This window comes from Schistocerca nitens, chromosome 10 (genome assembly GCF_023898315.1).
Source record: "Schistocerca nitens isolate TAMUIC-IGC-003100 chromosome 10, iqSchNite1.1, whole genome shotgun sequence".
Lineage (NCBI taxonomy): Eukaryota > Metazoa > Arthropoda > Insecta > Orthoptera > Acrididae > Schistocerca > Schistocerca nitens.
In genome coordinates, this window is record NC_064623.1 from 111,278,553 (window position 1) to 111,297,313 (window position 18,761).

Here is an 18,761-nt window from a genome sequence, read left to right on the forward strand (position 1 = left end):
CTCCCTCACCCTCGCCATCCGGAAATACTACCCCAATGCCCCCATCTCCCTTCTGATTCCTCGCAAGGACTCGGTCCTCATTAAATCCCCCAATGCTTCCTTCCACACCAATCTCCTCTCCCACATCCCCCGTATCCAATTTGGCCAATGTGCAACCCTCACCCCCTACCACATCCCGTCCTCTCCCCGTCAGCCTCAACCTCCCCGACGTCCGTCAACCTTCACTGCTGTGATCACGAAGCTTAGCCCTGTGATCACAGAGGCTGAGGTGTTGGCAGAACTCAACTCCCGGCCCAACATTGAAATCTGCTTGGCCCGTCGCATCGTCAATGATGCCGGGCCGACTTTTCTCCTGCGGATATTCACCGAATCCTCCTCCTTCATTGACTGCCTCCTCACCGAGTGAGCCCTCATCTACAATCGCCCTCATAAGGTGGACCCCTCCCGTTCCCCAGTCCAATCCTACTGCTGCCAATGCTGTCTCACGTACAACGACCACGTTACCTCTGCCTGCAAGAATCCCCCTACTAGTCCCCACTGAAAAGCTTCACACTTCCTCAAGAACTGCCCCAACGTCACCTCCCCCCCCCCCTCCTGCAACACTTGCAATGAACCACATCCTACCTACTCCTCGAAGTGTAAAGCGAAACCTCCTACAGTCACCCCTGAGCTCACCGTCCCTGTCCGTCCTGTTGATGACCCCATCCACCCGAACAACTCGCTCCGCCCTCCACCTACTGCAGAGGACATCATCTGTTTCATTACCATTGTACTCCAAAACATCCACCCCTTCCAGCGCTCCCACACCCTTTCCCAAATCGCCCTCGCTGCCCGTTCCATCTTCCATTTTGCCACCTATGCCACATACTCCCACAACCAGGCCCACTTCAACTTCACCCCCCTCACCACCCTCGTTGAACTCTCCCCTCCCATGGTACAACAACCCTACCGTATCCTGTACCACAACATTCGCTCCCTGCCCACCCACAAACTCTTCTTCCTCCACACCCTCCATCAGCACCGCGTGGATGCCTTCGTCCTAAATGAAACCTTCCTTCAACCCCGTATCTCCATCTCCACGGCTCCTTACACCCTTCACTGCACCGATACCCCGTACCCTCTGTCACGTGGCGGAGTTGCTATAGGCCACCTCAAGCACCCTTACTATCACCTGTGCCACCATTTATGTCCGCCCTAGCACCCCCATCCCGTACGATTTCCTGGCCCACATTGACAGCACCTTCTCCACCTATGTGATTGCCACCAACCTCAATATCCACAGCCATGATCCTGCCGACCTCTAGCGGTGTCATCAGTTTCTTACCACCCTTCAGGGAGACCTGCTTCCCCTGCCTCAGCACACCCGACCCAAATCCAACACCACTCCCGATGTGGTCCTTGCCTCTCCCAACCTCCTTGGGCGCATCACCGCAGATGTCCTTGACCTCATTGGCAGTGACCATGCTCCTGTTCTCCTCACTATAATGGTCGCCATCCCCACAACACTCCTCGCTCTGACGTCCCTCCTAAACTTGTCCATGATTACTCCCGTGCCAACTGGGATGCCTACCGGGACTCCATTCACACCCAGGTTGCCGGCCACGACCTTACCCTCCAATCTCCTGATGACATCTCTCGCACTGCTGCCTACCTGCACCAGACCTTGACTGACGCCATCGCCACCCATATCCCCACCAAAGCCATCCACCCTCACCACCTCGCCCTGCCTCCACAGACCGTCCTCCTCCTTCGAGAGTCCTGCCGCCTCTACCGCTCTTTTCTCCACACTCGTAACCGGGATACACTTACCCGCCATCGGCAATTACAACGACACATCTGCAACCTGCTTACAGCGAAGAAACGCCATGCCTGGCGCCAGACATGTACACAACTCAACACCACTCTCCCCATAAACTCTTCCAAGTATTGGTCTGCTTTCCACACTGCCTTACTGGGACCCGCCCCACCCCCCAGTACCCTCTACTCCTTAATGACTGTCCCTTTCCTGACAACCTCAGTAAGGCCAACCACTTTGCCTCTCACCTCTCCAATGTTTTTTCCATTCCAGATGATCCCCACTTTGATTATTCCCTCTTCCCTGATTTCATGGACCGTACGAATACCTCTGTTCCTCCCCTTGCTACTAGCTTCCAGTACTTGGGCCACACACCGCCATCTGAACTTAACACTCCATCACTACACAGGACATCAGCCTCACACTCCGCACTAAACGCAACACTGCTCCCGGCCACGACTGCATTACCTACCGCCACCTCAACCACTGCCCTCCCTCCTCCCTTTCAATCCTTGCCACCCTCTACAATGTCACCCTTGCCACTGGCTTCTATCCCGACCTGTGGAAAACCTCCTGTATCCTGATGTTCTCCAAACCCAACAAGCCTCCATCTGATGCCTCTTCCTATCATCCTATCTGTCTCACATCGGCGTTCAGCAAGCTCTTGGAATCCATCCTTTTCCGCGCATCCATCACCACCTCCACCAAAACCACCTCCTCCCCAACACCCAATGTGGCTTTCGACCTTCCTTCTTTGCTGATGACCAACTCCTCCGCCTCACTCATCTCCTCTCCCTCCAGTTTAACTCCCGTCGCTTCACCATTTTAGTCTCCCTTGACCTCGAAAAGGCCTACGACCGTGTCTGGCATCCCAGTCTCCTGTTTAAACTCCAAACCTACGCCCTTCCTATCAACTACATCTGTCTGATGGCCTCCTTCCTTTCCCACCGCCCCTCCTATGTTACCATCCATAATGCCAATTCCCACACCTTCTACCCCTCTGCGGGTGTGCCCCAGGGCTCTGTCCTCTCCCGTCTCCTCTACCTCCTGTACATCGCAGATATGCCCCAACCCCCCCCCCTTCCAGTACACCTCTTGCAATATGCTGATGACACTGCATTCCTCGCCCTCGCTCCTACCCTCCAACGGTCCCAACGCCTTCTCCAGAATCACCTTGACCTTTTTGCTGCATGGTGTAACCAGTGGCTCCTGAAAATCAATCCTTCCAAGACCCAGGCAATCATCAAAGGTCGTACCACTCGATCCTTCCGGCTCCTGGATTTCTCCCTTACTGTCTGTGCCCGTCCTGTCCGCCTCACCCCCACCCTCGCCTACCTTGGCCTCACCATTGACCGTCACCTCACCTGGATCCCTCATCTCTGCTCCATCCAATCCAAAGCCCACAACCGCCTCCGACTCCTCAAACTCCTCTCTGGCCGGACATGGGGGTTGCACCCCTCTACCATCCTCCACATCTACAAATCCTTAATCCATCCCATCATCTGTTATGCCAGCCCTGCCTGGATATCATCCCCCCCCCCCAAATTCTATAAGTCCCTCCGCCTATAAGTTAGTCCGCCTCGCCTTCCGTATACGCCTCCCATCCCCCACGCGGATCCTCTATGATCTCATTCCTTTCCCCCATCTGCTCCTCTTCCTCGAACATATCCGCATCCTCTACACCTCCCGCCGCCTTGAACCCCCTCACCCCCTGGTTGCTCCTCTCCTCTCCTATCCCCGCCCCCTGCCACGTCTTCACTGTTGTATCCCCCCTACCCTCCATCTCTACACCCTACATCTCCTGTCCCAAGGTGGCTTCCACCACCTCCCCCTCCCGGATGGTGCCCTCTCTCCCTCCATTTATCCCTCCTATCAACTCTGATCCTCACTCCCCTCCTTTCCTCCATCCTTTCCCTGGGCTCCCTCTTCCTCCCCCCCTTCCATCCTGTGTTTTCTCCCCACCTACCCTCTCCCTATCTCCTTTCTCCCCCCCCCCCCCCCGAGTTCTTTTGTACTCCCCTCCTCTGCCTTCCCCACTCCGTGGCACGTCTGCTCAGCACCCCCCACCCCTCTTATGGATCCTCATCTTCCATTGGCTCCTTTCCCCCCTCCCCCTTCACTTTTCCTCTCCTTCCCCCTCTTTTTTTCCCGTCATCTGACCAGTTTCCCCCACCTGCTCTCGGGTGTGGTATGTCATATTTGTGCCAACTTTTTAGTGCAGTGTTTAAGTGAGTGTTCAGTGTTGTGCATCTTTCCACAGTGTTGCGAACAGAAATCATGCTGTCGCTGGGTGTGCATTTTATATCTTTTGCGAACCCAGACTGTCGTCGTGTTTTTTAAATGTCTGTCTATTATTTTTCTACTTCCTGTGTATTTTATTAGCATCATCAACCCTGTGTTTTATGTTTTAAGCTCCAGAAATTTCTGCCATTTTACCTTTAAGTCACCGATTTTCTCGCCAACTGTTATTATTTTTTATTATTTTCATCTTTTTACAACAAAATCTGTAGGCTGAAGAGCGGCGTAATAAGCTGCTGCCAGCCCGCCCCCTTTAGGGGGAATCGAACCTCAATAAAGGAAAAAAAAACTACCTGACCTCTTCCCTTCCCGCTATAGTCCTATGCGTATGACGAGTCTAAGAACGGTGCAGGTGCGGTCGTTTGCCACTCGTCGATACATTTCGTTTTATTAAAGCTTGGAGGAGTGCAGAGCTGTGACATAGCACGAAAGTTGAGTGTATGGTCACGCAGTTGTGGTGTAGCACTGAAAGTGAGAAAATGACCGAATCTCTGGATCAGATGGCCTCTAATGCTATGTTGTGTGAGACTGTGGAAGGTCTAAGACGAAAAATCAAGCCATACACAATATGTATACAAAGGCAGTTTTGCTCCATAAGAGAAAGAGTACTGTCTGGAGAAAGTTATAACGTATAGCGCACACTTCTGACACAAAACGAAGTTATCACAGTGCAAACAAAACGGTTGTATTCTTTATTACTCAATTTACAGCAGTTTTCGAAATTCATTATACACAGACATATATACATATATAGGAATACATACATACATATACATATATACTAAACACACACGTATATCTCCACACATATATACATATACACCACGTACACATTTATCTTAAGGAGATAAAAGGAATAAAATCACATTACTGCGTACTTTTTTATTTACGTTAGTAAACTGAAAATCCCATCGTTTAGACAATGAACATACCAATTGTGTTGTACCTTACAAAATGTGCTGAAACTAGCAGCCAGCAACCTCAATGCAAGTATGACGTCAGCGAACTTGACTCTGACGCACCACGACAACTGTTCCTGGTATGTTTCGAATCACATCACAGCCAGCTATAATTCTGGCAACTGATTCCATCTCCGTAGCTCATATACAAGTGAGCTGGAAAGCAGTAATGCTAGACAAAGCGGTAGACAATTTTACTTCCGTATGTCCTTAAACTGGCTTCTCCGACGCGATGTCCCCCATCTCAAATTGTTCAGTGGCGTATTCTCTACATGCTGTCACGTTTTCGTACACCCTTACGAAACACCCTCTATATACAGAATCCGCCAGAAAAATGTATACACTCTTTACAGGCTCTATCGAGATATCGATATTATCGTTCCATCTGAGTTACGAGCGTGTTTGGCTCAACAGATGTTAGTACTTTTGTCTCGGTATTGAGAGCACGCTTGATATTGGGACAACGAAAATGTATTGTGAAGTGGTTTTTCAAGTTTGATAATGTCATTGAAGTGCAACGTCAGTGGAAGCGGGAGTTTGAAACACAACCGACAACCCGCCTAGCAATTAAACGCAACATTGACAAGTTTGAGTTGCATGGAACGATTTGTGATATTCACAAAGGAAGATCAGGAAGACAGCGTACAGCTACAAGTCCTGATTCGTCGGCTCTAGTGTTGAAAAACGTTTGTTAATTCTCCACAAAAGTCTGCTGCGCAATGAGCACGTGAAGTGGGGGTTAGCGGTACAAGTGTGCGAAGAATTCTGGATGCTGCAAAGTGGAAAGTTGACATTCCACGATTACTGCACAAGATTAATGATGACGGTCCTGATCGCCAAACGCAATTTTGCGAATGGTATCAACAAATGGTAACTGATGACGAACAGTTTGTGACGAAGGTAGTGTGGAGTGACGCGGGACAATGTAAACATAATGGAACCGTGAATCGGCATACAGTAAGAGTGTGTACTAGGCACCGAAAATGCTCATGTTTATGTGGATAAAGCGGTCGATCTACCAGGGACTCATGTGTGGTGTGGACTATCATCTACTGGCTTGGTAGGACCCTCTTTCTTTGATGCTAGTGTCACTGGAGAAGTGTACCTGGAAATATTATGCACATCACTTTTGCCATATATACGTGCACTTTACGGAGCTGATGAAGAAGTGTTCTACCAACAGGATGGGGCGCCGCGACACCACCGCCTAGCCGTATGAGCTTTCCTGGATGACAATATTCCGGGTCGCCAGATCTAACATCTATAGACTTTTGCTTGTGGGGAACTGCGAAAGATAACGTCTATCGATGTAAGCCTAGCATACTGGAGGAACTTCGCTAGGAGATTGCAGCGACTTCTACAGCGATCTCCACTGTAACATTCACTGACGTAGTTGCAGCGATCGCTCGTCGTTCTGTTATGTGTACAGCCGCCAATGGTAAACATTTTGAACATTTAAAGTAATAATGTGCTAAACAGAAGGTTGTAAAACATGTGTGATCAATTATTAAATGTAAAAAAGCTCATAAGTAATACTTTTCGTTCCTTAAAGTATATATATATATATATATATATATATATATATATATATATATATATGTGTGTGTGTGTGTGTGTGTGTTTGTCGGTGTCCAGGATGCAGCCATAGAAATTAATGTGAGTCGACTAGGATGAGACGGTATGAGGACAGTAGATGTAATAATCACTGCTTGGCCGTCTGACTGAGAGAGGTCTGAGAGGCAGGAGAAATACCTTGGGTTTGACGGTCCAGAGCTGCCTGGGTAGAAGTTCTACTGGCAGGTGGCTCTTGATCAGCCTCGGCGATCTGGAGTTCTTCGCGATGTCGATCGAGTGCACGGGCGGCTTCTTCACGCCAGTGATGATCGATGACAACCTGGAACACATGCTATGCGTCCTAAGGCTGTTGCTGAACACGGCTTCCGTATTCGAGAAAATACTGGAAAAGAATAAACAGAAAATAAAGGCAGGTCTCCTTTTGTGGGAATGTAAGGCCGGACGTTGTGGCCGAGTGACTCTAGGCGCTTCAGTGCGGAACAGCGCTTCTGCTACGGTCGCAGGTTCGAATCCTGCCTTGGGTATGGATGTCAGTGCTGTCCTTAGGTTAGTTAGGTTTAAGTAGTTCTACGTCTAGGGGACTGATGACCTCAGATGTTTCGTCCCATAGTGCTTAGTGCCATTTGAGCCTTTTTTTTTTTTTTTTTGGGACTGTAAGCGTCTCTCGGAATCTAAGTGTGTGACGCACTTTGTCATTTATTTGTTCTTTTCCTACATTTTTACTAATACACATGTACTACGACATACAGTAGCTTACACTGTTGCCGAATCGTAGCAGAATGATTTTCCCATGGCTGGAGGCAGGTTCAACAAAACATATGATGGCAAAATGGTGCTTGTAATGGGTCGGTGGTGTAAAAAGCGGTTCGCTACAAGAGAATATGTCTTACAGGCTGACACACACTAATGAGTAAAAACGTTATGATCACGTGCTTAATAGCGTGTTACTGTACCTGTGGAACTCATTAAAGCAGCAACTCTGCATGGTGTACATTCGACAAGTTCGTGGGCACCACATGACTATGCAAAGATTCATGGGTACGGAACCAGTGTCTGATAACGTCAGAGACGTGTTCTGTTCGGATAAGGCGAATTTGGCGGCCAACGCATCCACGAGAGCTCCATATCATGCTGCTCAAACCACTGTAGCGCGATTCTGTTCTTGTGCCACGGAAATTTATCCTGCCAGACGATGACACAACCGTCGGGGTGAACATGAAGCATAATGGGGTGCAGATGGTCCCCAAAAATAGCCACAGCTGCCAGAGTGCCTTCGAATACTACCGCAGGTCCCATACGCCCAGGGGATTGTCCCCTGTCGCAAAATACCACCCCCATCGGCCTGCGGTATGTGGCGCGTTTTGAGCAGCGGATCGTTTGGATGGGGTCATATCCAGAAACCATCAAAGGCCGGGTACAGCAAGTACGTGTTCATCCAAACATGCGATACGACTCTACTGATCCATGGTCCAGTCTCGAGAATCCCATTCCAGCTGCAGTCGTAATTGACGATATTATTAGGTCACCATGGGAACAAGTAGGGGTCCTCTGTTGCGGAAACGCTCCCCCTCTCCCCTCCCCCCCTCCCCCCTCCCCCCTCCCCCCCTCCCCCCCTCCCCCCCAAACAATGTCCGCTGAGCGATGTTCTCCGAAATACTTGCGCCTGCAACAACATTTCACTCTGTCAGGCGTGTCAAGATCGCAGCCTACACTGCTTTACAGAATGGGAAAGCCTCTGACCTCCAAGTTCTGTGATGAGGCGTGGACGCCAAGCACCTTGTCGCCTATTCGCGGTTTCACCGCCCTTCTACGACTTTCTACAAATGCTCACTACAGTAGCATGCGAACAGCCAACTAGAATCGCTGTTTCCGACATACTCGTTGCAAAGACTTCAGGCCATAACAGTCTGCCCTGTCTCAAAGTGTCTTACGTTAGTGGATATCCTCACTTGTGGCCCCTACATACTCTAGACTGATTCCATGTTTCACGTACTTATCTTAATTAATGACTAAGGTTCTGTATTAACCTTAGACTGCAGTTACACATTAGCTAGTACCCCCTCCTCCCCCCCAAACGTCTGTTCTGCCCCCCCCCCCCCACCCTCCATCTTCCACTTTATCTCCAACTTCAGCACCTAACTAAATTGTAGAATGAAAGACTTTTCTTGGAACATTTCTATTTTTTAAAATGATGGAAGATGTATGATATCCAGTTTGTGCGTGTATGTGTGGGGAGGGGAGTGTTAGAATGAACGACGAAGGAATTCGTGGTGCATCGCAAATGCTACCCATGTGTCCTTCTGACATAAGAAAGATAACTATTCGCAGTGAGGATAGACACTTGTTTCAAAACTTGCTTCCCCTGGATTACTCCACTCCGCTGTGGCACTTGCTTGACCTGCTCGCTGCAGTCCCATTTAAAATAAACCATGTTAAAATGTGTGCTCTATTCTTACTATTCGTAAATCGCTTCATTGTTGCACTCCTTATTTCTGAATGGGCAGAATTTGGAAGACTTCAGGCTGTTAATGCTTTGTGTCTAACCACTGCCACTAAGAGTATTAGTAATAATAATACTAATAATAATATTGTGTACAGCACTATAGTAGCCCTTATGCAGTTACAGCTCTGTAGTGCTGTCAGTTAATTCATTCTGTTTCGAAGTAACGAAGCAATTTCTGGAGTACTGCAGGTACTACGAGGGTTGTTCGGAAAGTAAGGAACGATCAGTCACGAAATGGAAACCATAGTACTCACTAAGCACTCCGTCTTCAGGCCACGAGTGGCCTACCGGGACCATCCGACCGCCGTGTCATCTTCAGGAGAGGATGCGGATAGGAGGGGCATGGGGTCAGCACAGCGTTCTCCCGGTCGTTATGATGGTATTCTTGACCGAAGCCGCTATTCGGTCGAGCAGCTCCTCAATTGGCATCAGGACGCTGAGTACACCCCGAAAAATGGCAACAGACCATGGCGGCCTGGATGGTCACCCATCCAAGCGCCGACCACTCCCGACAGCGCTTGACTTCGGTGATCTCACGGGAACCGGTGTATCCACTGCGGCAAGGCCGTTGCCTAAATGGAAACCATAGTGAAAATCAAAACTGTTTTCTTTGCACATTTAGCTACCCCTTTCAGGTACTTCTCTACATGGTCGCTGCTCTGAATTAGACAAATGTCAGAGCGTTATACCAGATTTCCAACACTAACGTCATAGAAGGCAGCCGCCTGTGCTTTCCGAGAATTCTACACTCCTGGAAATGGAAAAAAGAACACATTGACACCGGTGTGTCAGACCCACCATACTTGCTCCGGACACTGCGAGAGGGCTGTACAAGCAATGATCAACGCACGGCACAGCGGACACACCAGGAACCGCGGTGTTGGCCGTCGAATGGCGCTAGCTGCGCAGCATTTGTGCACCGCCGCCGTCAGTGTCAGCCAGTTTGCCGTGGCATACGGAGCTCCATCGCAGTCTTTAACACTGGTAGCATGCCGCGACAGCGTGGACGTGAACCGTATGTGCAGTTGACGGACTTTGAGCGAGGGCGTATAGTGGGCATGCGGGAGGCCGGGTGGACGTACCGCCGAATTGCTCAACACGTGGGGCGTGAGGTCTCCACAGTACATCGATGTTGTCGCCAGTGGTCGGCGGAAGGTGCACGTGCCCGTCGACCTGGGACCGGACCGCAGCGGCGCACAGATGCACGCCAAGACCGTAGGATCCTACGCAGTGCCGTAGGTGACCGCACCGCCACTTCCCAGCAAATTAGGGACACTGTTGCTCCTGGGGTATCGGCGAGGACCATTCGCAACCGTCTCCATGAAGCTGGGCTACGGTCCCGCACACCGTTAGGCCGTCTTCCGCTCACGCCCCAACATCGTGCAGCCCGCCTCCAGTGGTGTCGCGACAGGCGTGAATGGAGGGACGAATGGAGACGTGTCGTCTTCAGCGATGAGAGTCGCTTCTGCCTTGGTGCCAATGATGGTCGTATGCGTGTTTGGCGCCGTGCAGGTGAGCGCCACAATCAGGACTGCATACGACCGAGGCACACAGGGCCAACACCCGGCATCATGGTGTGGGGAGCGATCTCCTACACTGGCCGTACACCACTGGTGATCGTCGAGGGGACACTGAATAGTGCATGGTACATCCAAACCGTCATCGAACCCATCGTTCTACCATTCCTAGACCGGCAAGGGAACTTGCTGTTCCAACAGGACAATGCACGTCCGCATGTATCCCGTGCCACCCAACGTGCTCTAGAAGGTGTAAGTCAACTACCCTGGCCAGCAAGATCTCCGGATCTGTCCCCCATTGAGCATGTTTGGGACTGGATGAAGCGTCGTCTCACGCGGTCTGCACGTCCAGCACGAACGCTGGTCCAACTGAGGCGCCAGGTGGAAATGGCATGGCAAGCCGTTCCACAGGACTACATCCAGCATCTCTACGATCGTCTCCATGGGAGAATAGCAGCCTGCATTGCTGCGAAAGGTGGATATACACTGTACTAGTGCCGACATTGTGCATGCTCTGTTGCCTGTGTCTATGTGCCTGTGGTTCTGTCAGTGTGATCATGTGATGTATCTGACCCCAGGAATGTGTCAATAAAGTTTCCCCTTCCTGGGACAATGAATTCACGGTGTTCTTATTTCAATTTCCAGGAGTGTATATGCTGGTCTATAGCGCGTAGCCTGCGGCCAAGTGTTGTCTTCGTATCCAGCGTTTCATGTGAACAGAGATGATACTCAGGACGAACCTATTAGGGCTGTGTTGTGGGTGATCAAACACTTCGCATCGAAAAGGGTGCAGGAGCGTCTTCACTGCCCCTGCAAAGTGCGGCTGAGAATTGCCGTGAAGAAGGAAGTGCGTGGCAGTTGTGTTAAGTGGGCTGCATTCATTAAGGCGAAGCCTTTCAGCGAGCCCTCCTACTTGGCGGGAGACATTGTTGTCCTAGGCACCTTTACTCGCTCTCAGTGCGCTCACAACTGAAAAAAGCGTCTTGATGCGATACTAGAGACACTGCCAAAACGTCCGTGAAAAGCCTCGTCGGTTTTTCACAGTGGTTTCCATTTCGCGACCGATCGCTCCTCACTTTCCGAATAGCCCTCGTATTTACAACTTGGAGAAGACTTTTTCTATTTAGCATTGGTTCTGCATGTGCCTCACATTTAACATCAGCAATGTACGAGACAAAGCACAACATATGTGCGCAGTGGGTTGTGAGGAACCTGTAGCCTCGACAACATTGAAATGAAATGTTGTGTGGCGAGGGCCTCGTGGTGGGTAGACCCGACCGCCTTGTGCAAGTCTTTTGAGGTTACGCCATTTCGGCGACTTGCGCGTCGATGAGGTTGAAATGATGATGATGAAGACGATACAAACACCCAGTCTGAGAGCGGAGAAAATCTCCAACCCAGCTGGGAAACGAACCTGGGCCGCCTGTTACGACAAGCCAGCGCGCTGTTCACTCAGCTACGGTGGCGGACTCGATCGCATTAATGCTATTAACTAAGAAAAAGTAATTATTGATAACTTATATGATCAATATTAGTGTCTTACAAAATTGTGGTAATAGTAACGAGCTTTTAAAAGTAGTTTCATGACTGAAGCATAATCGAATCATTTAGTTTTTACCCCCTCAGAAAATTTCATTTTAACCCTCAGGGGTTCAGTTCCCGGGGCTTCTGTTTAATCACGTCTCATCAGGGTTGCGGAAGAGGTACTTATCTGTGGCTTGTTTGTGCCCTCACTGTCCATTTAGTAGGGTCACAGGCCGTTTATGGCGGTCTCTTTGATCGGCATTCGTTATTGCCGGATGAGTATGTTGCTTGAACCTCCTGTTCACCTGTGGAGCTTGGCGGTATTCTTTTTAAGATTGTCGAGGAGTTCGGCGACATTGTGTAGGTAGCGTTGTGTGAGGGGTACCAAAACATGAGCTCCTGTTTTACAATGTATGAAGTCTCTGAAGATGAGTGTTTGCAGCATTACCACAGACTGCGTATTCCAGTAGTGGCCAAACACACTTCCAGTACATGGTGACGCTGTAGTTAATAGAAAGCTCGGTCTTCTCATTAAAGAATGAACCACTTGGAAATATTGCTTCGCGCTACTTGTACCTGTTGCTGCTAAGTGAAGGTTAGACGATTGTAAATCGAAGCTATACACGACTACAGTCCATTCAGCGGGTTGACTGAAGAGATTCACTTCTGGAGTGCCAGGATATGGTGGTTTATAGAGTTGAAATGGACACGCCAAATCGATGGCCAGTCTTCAATGATTGGCAGGCATGCCACACTCGTCTGTTTCTGGTGACTTGGTGCCGTCTGCGTGGACAGCTCGCGTGATTCTGGGCCCACTACAAATCCTCATGCTACCCTGGCTGTGAGAACTCGTAGTGTTGACGTTGCATCTCCAACTCTGACGACGTAATTTCCCTTCTTAAGCAGGATGCTAGTAGCTTCACATAGAGTGTTCAAAATCGTAGCACAATTTATAGAACAGTCCCTCGTGACAGACACTATGAAGGACTCGAGATACGTCCAGGGAGATTTTCCCGCAGAAATCCTTGTTTTTTAAGGTCAGAGTATCTTCTTCCACTCGCTTCCCGCGCCAGGGTTCCCGGGTTCGATTCCCGGCGGGGTCAGGGATTTTCTCTGCCTCGTGATGACTGGGTGTTGTGTGCTGTCCTTAGGTTAGTTAGGTTTAAGTTGTTCTAAATTCTAGGGGACTGATGACCATAGATGTTAAGTCCCATAGTGCCCAGAGCCATTTGAACCATTTTTTGCTTCTTCCACGATGAGAAGTAGTTGATGCAGATTGGAGGAAGCTCCCCGAAAACCAAATTGTCCTGAAGGGATGATGTGGTCCTCTCTTATTCCTGGCTAAAACTGTTCAGGATGACTCTTTCCAATACTTCGCTCAGTAGTGGGAGGAAGCTGGCTGGCCTGTAGGTTTGGGTTCTGAACGACTCTTCCCAGGCTTTTGATCTGCCACGATTCTATCTCGCTGAGTATCTTCTGTTCTTCGTGAAGTTGGTGAAGATAAAATGGTTCAAATGGCTCTGAGCACTATGGGACTCAACTGCTGTGGTCATCAGTCCCCTACAACTTAGAACTACTTAAACCTAACTAACCTAAGGACATCACACACATCCATGCCCGAGGCAGGATTCGAACCTGCGACCGTAGCAGTCGCACGGTTCCGGACTGCGCGCCTAGAACCGCGAGACCACCGCGGGATGGCGGCATGTGCTTCTTGTGTCAGATATTTGAGCCTCTGGGCCAGGGGCTTCGTTGCTGGGTTATCGTCTGACCATAGAGCGGAATTCCCGTGGCGTTACTGCTAGGTTTTGCAGATCCTCTTCTTCTTGGTCGTAAGCTGCGAAGGAAACTGCGAACCTGTCTTCCTACAGGCAAATGCACTGAACGTTTTGGGGCTCCACTATTGCCTGAAAAATTAGCCTCAAAACCGTTACCAAGAGCGTTGCCCTGTCCACCGGTATGTAATATCGACGTCTGTAATATCGGAAGATGACAATTTTTCGTAGAGTAGCGGACCACATCCTGCACTGACATGTCTGGTTGCACAGTGGCGAGTCTTCCTGCCGTATCACATCTCGATCTTCAGCAAGTCCAGCTTTAACTTGCCGTGTCAGATGATTTACTCTTTTCTTTTCCAGTGAGCCCCTGTAAATTCTCCAGTCTTCGTTGGTCCTGTTCCTCTCCCAGATCATGGCAAGGGTTTCAGATGGTAGTGACGGGGCTCTGCATTGGTTATTCCTTCTCGACGGAGTTGAAGAATCCGAACAGCTGACGACAGAGGCGCTGAGTTGTGGACAGCATCCACCACGCTAGAGAGTTCGTCCTCTCGCGCAGGCGGCGTCCAACGCCTCTTTTGAACTTACCACCATTTGTCGTCTTGGTACTAAGGGGATGCGTCGCTCGCACTGGGTCTCCCGTTTGTAGGAGGTCTGTTCAGAAAATTCTGGAACTTTGTCCACAAAATTTTTCTGCTCTTACCCTTTACGTATTGTGCATGGTCTCTTTCGAAACACTCTCCTCCACAATCGATACACTACTCCCAACGCCGTTTCCACTTCTGTAATCTGGTCTGTCGTTGTTAATCTTAGTGCTCTCAGCGGGGTTTTAGGTTCTGGACACATAAAAAGACAAATATTCGCAGCCACTCAGGAGGTCATCGACAGTATCTTTGTCCCGACACTTCAGCTGGTCATGCAGAATTTCGCTATTCGTCTGTGCCACATCATCGCCAATGATGGCAGGCATATCGAACATCTCATAATCTAAATGCGAATATCTGTAGTTACGGCAGGCCGATGTGGCCGAGCGGTTCTAGGCGCTTCAGTCGGGAACCGCGCGACCGCTACGGTCGCAGGTTCGAATCCTGCCTCGGGCATGGATGTGTGTGATGTCCTTAGGTTAGTTAGGTTTAAGTAGTTCTAAGTTGTAGGGGACTGATGACCTCAGATGTTAAGTCCCATAGTGCTCAGAGCCATTTGAACCATTTTTTTGGTAGTTACGTTTACATGTTTAATAAAGTGTGTGCACGCTGTCGTTTGCAACTAATTAACGTGTTTTTTCATATAGTACAATAATTGTCACCCTGTGAATGATGATGATGGGGAGCACTTGCACAAATAATATGTGAACATTCTGCATTGTGACTGGCTCTGAGCATCATCGCATTGACCCAATGTTGATAATAGTAGGACGGAGCTCTTGTAATTGGATAAAATACGAAAATCTGTAGAAAGTACGAAAAATTGTGAAAATACTGAAAAAATTCGAAAATGATTGAAAATTATGTAACTTTGGGCAAAATACGAAAAATGTGGGAAAATATGGATAAACATGTAACACTCGAAGAATGAGAGTACAAACATATCTGCTAGGGTGTGGTCTCTACTGGTAGTATTAATTTGTTTCAACAAATAGACACCGAGGGACACGAGTCAGTGTAATTTGTTACAAACAGACACTACCTGTTCCTCCCCCTATTCTGTACAGTTTCAGAGTAGACCCCACCCACTCAAGTGTCCCATTGACGAAGATCAGGAGAGGGTGCTTCAATCTGATTGGTCAAGGGGGGGGAGGAGAGCCGGGAGGGGGAGGAGGAGAGGAGAAAGTATTTCTACTGGGTGACCATGACCAATTCCCAGTGGTTCCCCGGGGGGAGGGTAGTGGGGGGGAATACGATTATAAGACACCCAAGTGTGCAATTTGACGCCGGATGTGCTACCCATAACCCTCTATCCTCTTAGTGACCTTGAAATAAGAAACTGGTTATAATGGATTGTTAGTTGAACTGGTACTGATGACCTACAAATTTCGTCTATCCCTTCTATCTTATTTGACAGCAGATTTTCCAGAACCCTTTTAAATTATGATTAACATTGGATCTCCTACGTATTCCAAATCAAGTCCAATTTCTTCTTCTATGACGTCATTGGAAAAATCGTTCTATGTACTCTTTCCACCTGCCTTTAACAGTGGCATTCCCATTAGACTCTTAATGCTACCACCTTGCTTTTAATTTCTCCAGAGGTTGTTTTGACTTTTCTATATGCTGAGTCAGTCCTTCCGACGATAATTTCTTTTTCGATTTCTTCCCATCTTTGCTGCAGCCATTTCACCTTGGCTGCTCTGCAGTTCCTTTTCACTTGTTTCCTAAGGTTTTTTTTATAGCTGGTATCTTCTCTTCCCCTGAACGTTTCTGTACTTTCTCCTTTCGTCAATCAATTGAAGTATTTCTTCTGTTACCCAAGATTTCTTTGTAGTTACCCTCCTTGTACGTATGTTCACTGTCGAACACCATGATCCGTTTCAGAGATGTCCACTCCTCTTCACCTGGACTATCTACTCTGGTGTTCGTTATAACACGGTATTCATATCATTAGCGAAGCTAAAATGCGTCTTATCATTCCTGAGTTCTTCAGCATCCCACTTTGTTCCACACTGATTCTCTTAACCTAAAGTCTACTATCTACGTGGGACACTCACCTGGGATTCCATAAGATCTGTGGTAGCAGTCGAAGGCAACATTATTGGAGCAACTGCATCCCTCATGCTTAATGTCTTCCACAACGGCCATGGCATCTTCCAGCAGGATAACAGAACGTGGCAGAAAGTCAGCATCGTGCTCGAGTGGTTTAAGGAGCATGATAGGGAACTCGTGTTGATTTTGTGGCCGCGTAATTAGTCTGGTCTGAACCTGATAGGACACAAATCGAACGGTATCGGACCCAGCTCTGCACTCACAGGCCCGTAATTTTCGGGAGATGTGAGTCCTATGCGTAGGCATCTGTTACCATATGCCTCCGGTAACGTACCAACGACTTGTCTAATCCATGCCACAAAGAATCGGTGCTGTACTGCGTTCGAAAGATGAATCAACACGCTGTTACTCAGCGTGTCAGCTGTACTGGAGAAGACAGACAAGCAAAGTAAACGGAAACGTTCTGATGACGGTTAACACCACCCAAACACGTGCGTGTAAAGAGAGAAAAACGATAAAAATATGCTTCGCTCAAAGTAGACTCCTCAAAAATGCAGATCTACAGGGTGTATCTAAATTCCTTTTACAGACTTTGATGTCAGCTTCCTTACACAAAAACAAGGAAAAAAATATCCAGTAAACATGAGCTCTAAAACGCATTTTTAAAGACAGACAGTTCAGTACAACAGCTGTGTTGTACAGTAATGAAGATGAAAAAGTACTCATAGCTCTTAAATTATGCATATCAGGGACCATTTTTACTGGACTCTTTTTCTGGTTTTGGTACATATTACGTCCTCTAAATATACTGGAAGCAAGGAGGTCGCAGTAGAAGAGAAATGTTTCACAGTACCGAAGATGAACAAGTGCTCACAGGTCTTACGCTATACTTTTTAGAGCCCATGTTTACTGGATATTTTCTTCTTGTTTTGCGAAAGGAACTGTCCTCAAAGTCTGTAAGGAGACTACGAGAATGATGGAAGCTGAAGAAATGAATTAAAATTTGTTCGACAGCTGGGACTCGGACCCGGGCTCATGTTTACTGGACGTTCTTCTATGGTTTAGGTCCATATTGCCTCCTCTAAATATACGGGAAGCAAAGAGCTTGCAGTAGAAGATAAATGTTCCACAGTGTCGAAGTTGAACAAGTGCTCACAGGTCATACGGTATGCTTTTTAGAGCCCATGTTTACTGGATATTTTCTTCTTGTATTGCGAAAGGAACTGTCCTCAAAATCCGTAAGGAGACTACGAGAATGATGGAAGCTGAAGAAATGAATTAAAAATTTTGCTACAGCTCGGATTCGAACCTAGGTTGCCTTACTTACGAGTCAGATATGCTAACCGTTACACCAGAGCCGCACTCCGAGAAGTGTTGCTGCACGAACTACAGTACTCTTGTCGATTGCCTTCCCCAACTCGAACTAGTTCATATGTTATAGAGAATTTAGTTACAGCCTATATTTACTGAGATAGGCAACCCAATATCAAATGTTTCGTATTCTTTTACAAGAGAATGTGTGTTTCCATAACAAACAGAGTAGAGTCCTTCTACTGTGAAAACTATATGTCTGCAATATTCTGGTGCTATTCTCTCGTAATACTCACTCGAGGAATGGAAATCTGTCTGTCAGAGGAGTTCGCTTGGCCTGTTCGAAGTTGAGGTCGTTCATGAGCAGCCACACCAACTCCTGTGTCCACGTCGTGCCTGAAAACAGAACACAATAATTAATGAACTTGCAACTGCTGTACAATATTTATTTACCTTTATTGATGGTACATCACGTACATAACTCACTACATCGTTTAGATTTTGCACAGTATTTTTTGGAATTAGCTCTTAAAAATGTATACATCATAACATTCTATTGAGCTTCCAGCCGCTCAAGTGGTTTAAATCCACGAGCTTTCGGCCGAGTACTCCTCAGCCATTGTCAAGGGGTGACTGTCTTTTGGTTGCTGCTGCCGTCCTCATACAGCTACGCTGCAATCTGTGATGGCACTGGTGCTCCTTACAACGCTGAATAAGGTAATGTTTTCGTTGGGCGCCTATCGTACTCACATCAGTATTCTGGTGGCCAGATACCAAGCCGTTATTACTTATCTCGATCGCTTCT

General features: G+C 48.2%; 1 protein-coding gene across 1 annotated transcript in view; it reads right to left on the reverse strand.

The window, feature by feature from the left end:
- Nucleotides 1-18,761, reverse strand: part of LOC126210474 (luciferin sulfotransferase-like) — a 73,750-nt gene that overhangs the window by 32,797 nt on the left and 22,192 nt on the right. The window contains exons 3-4 of the mRNA XM_049939709.1: nt 18,253-18,352; nt 6,805-6,946 (exon numbers count right to left, since the gene is read on the reverse strand). Coding sequence (XP_049795666.1) covers nt 6,805-6,946; nt 18,253-18,352 — 242 coding nt within the window. The remainder of the gene's footprint in view (nt 1-6,804; nt 6,947-18,252; nt 18,353-18,761) is intronic.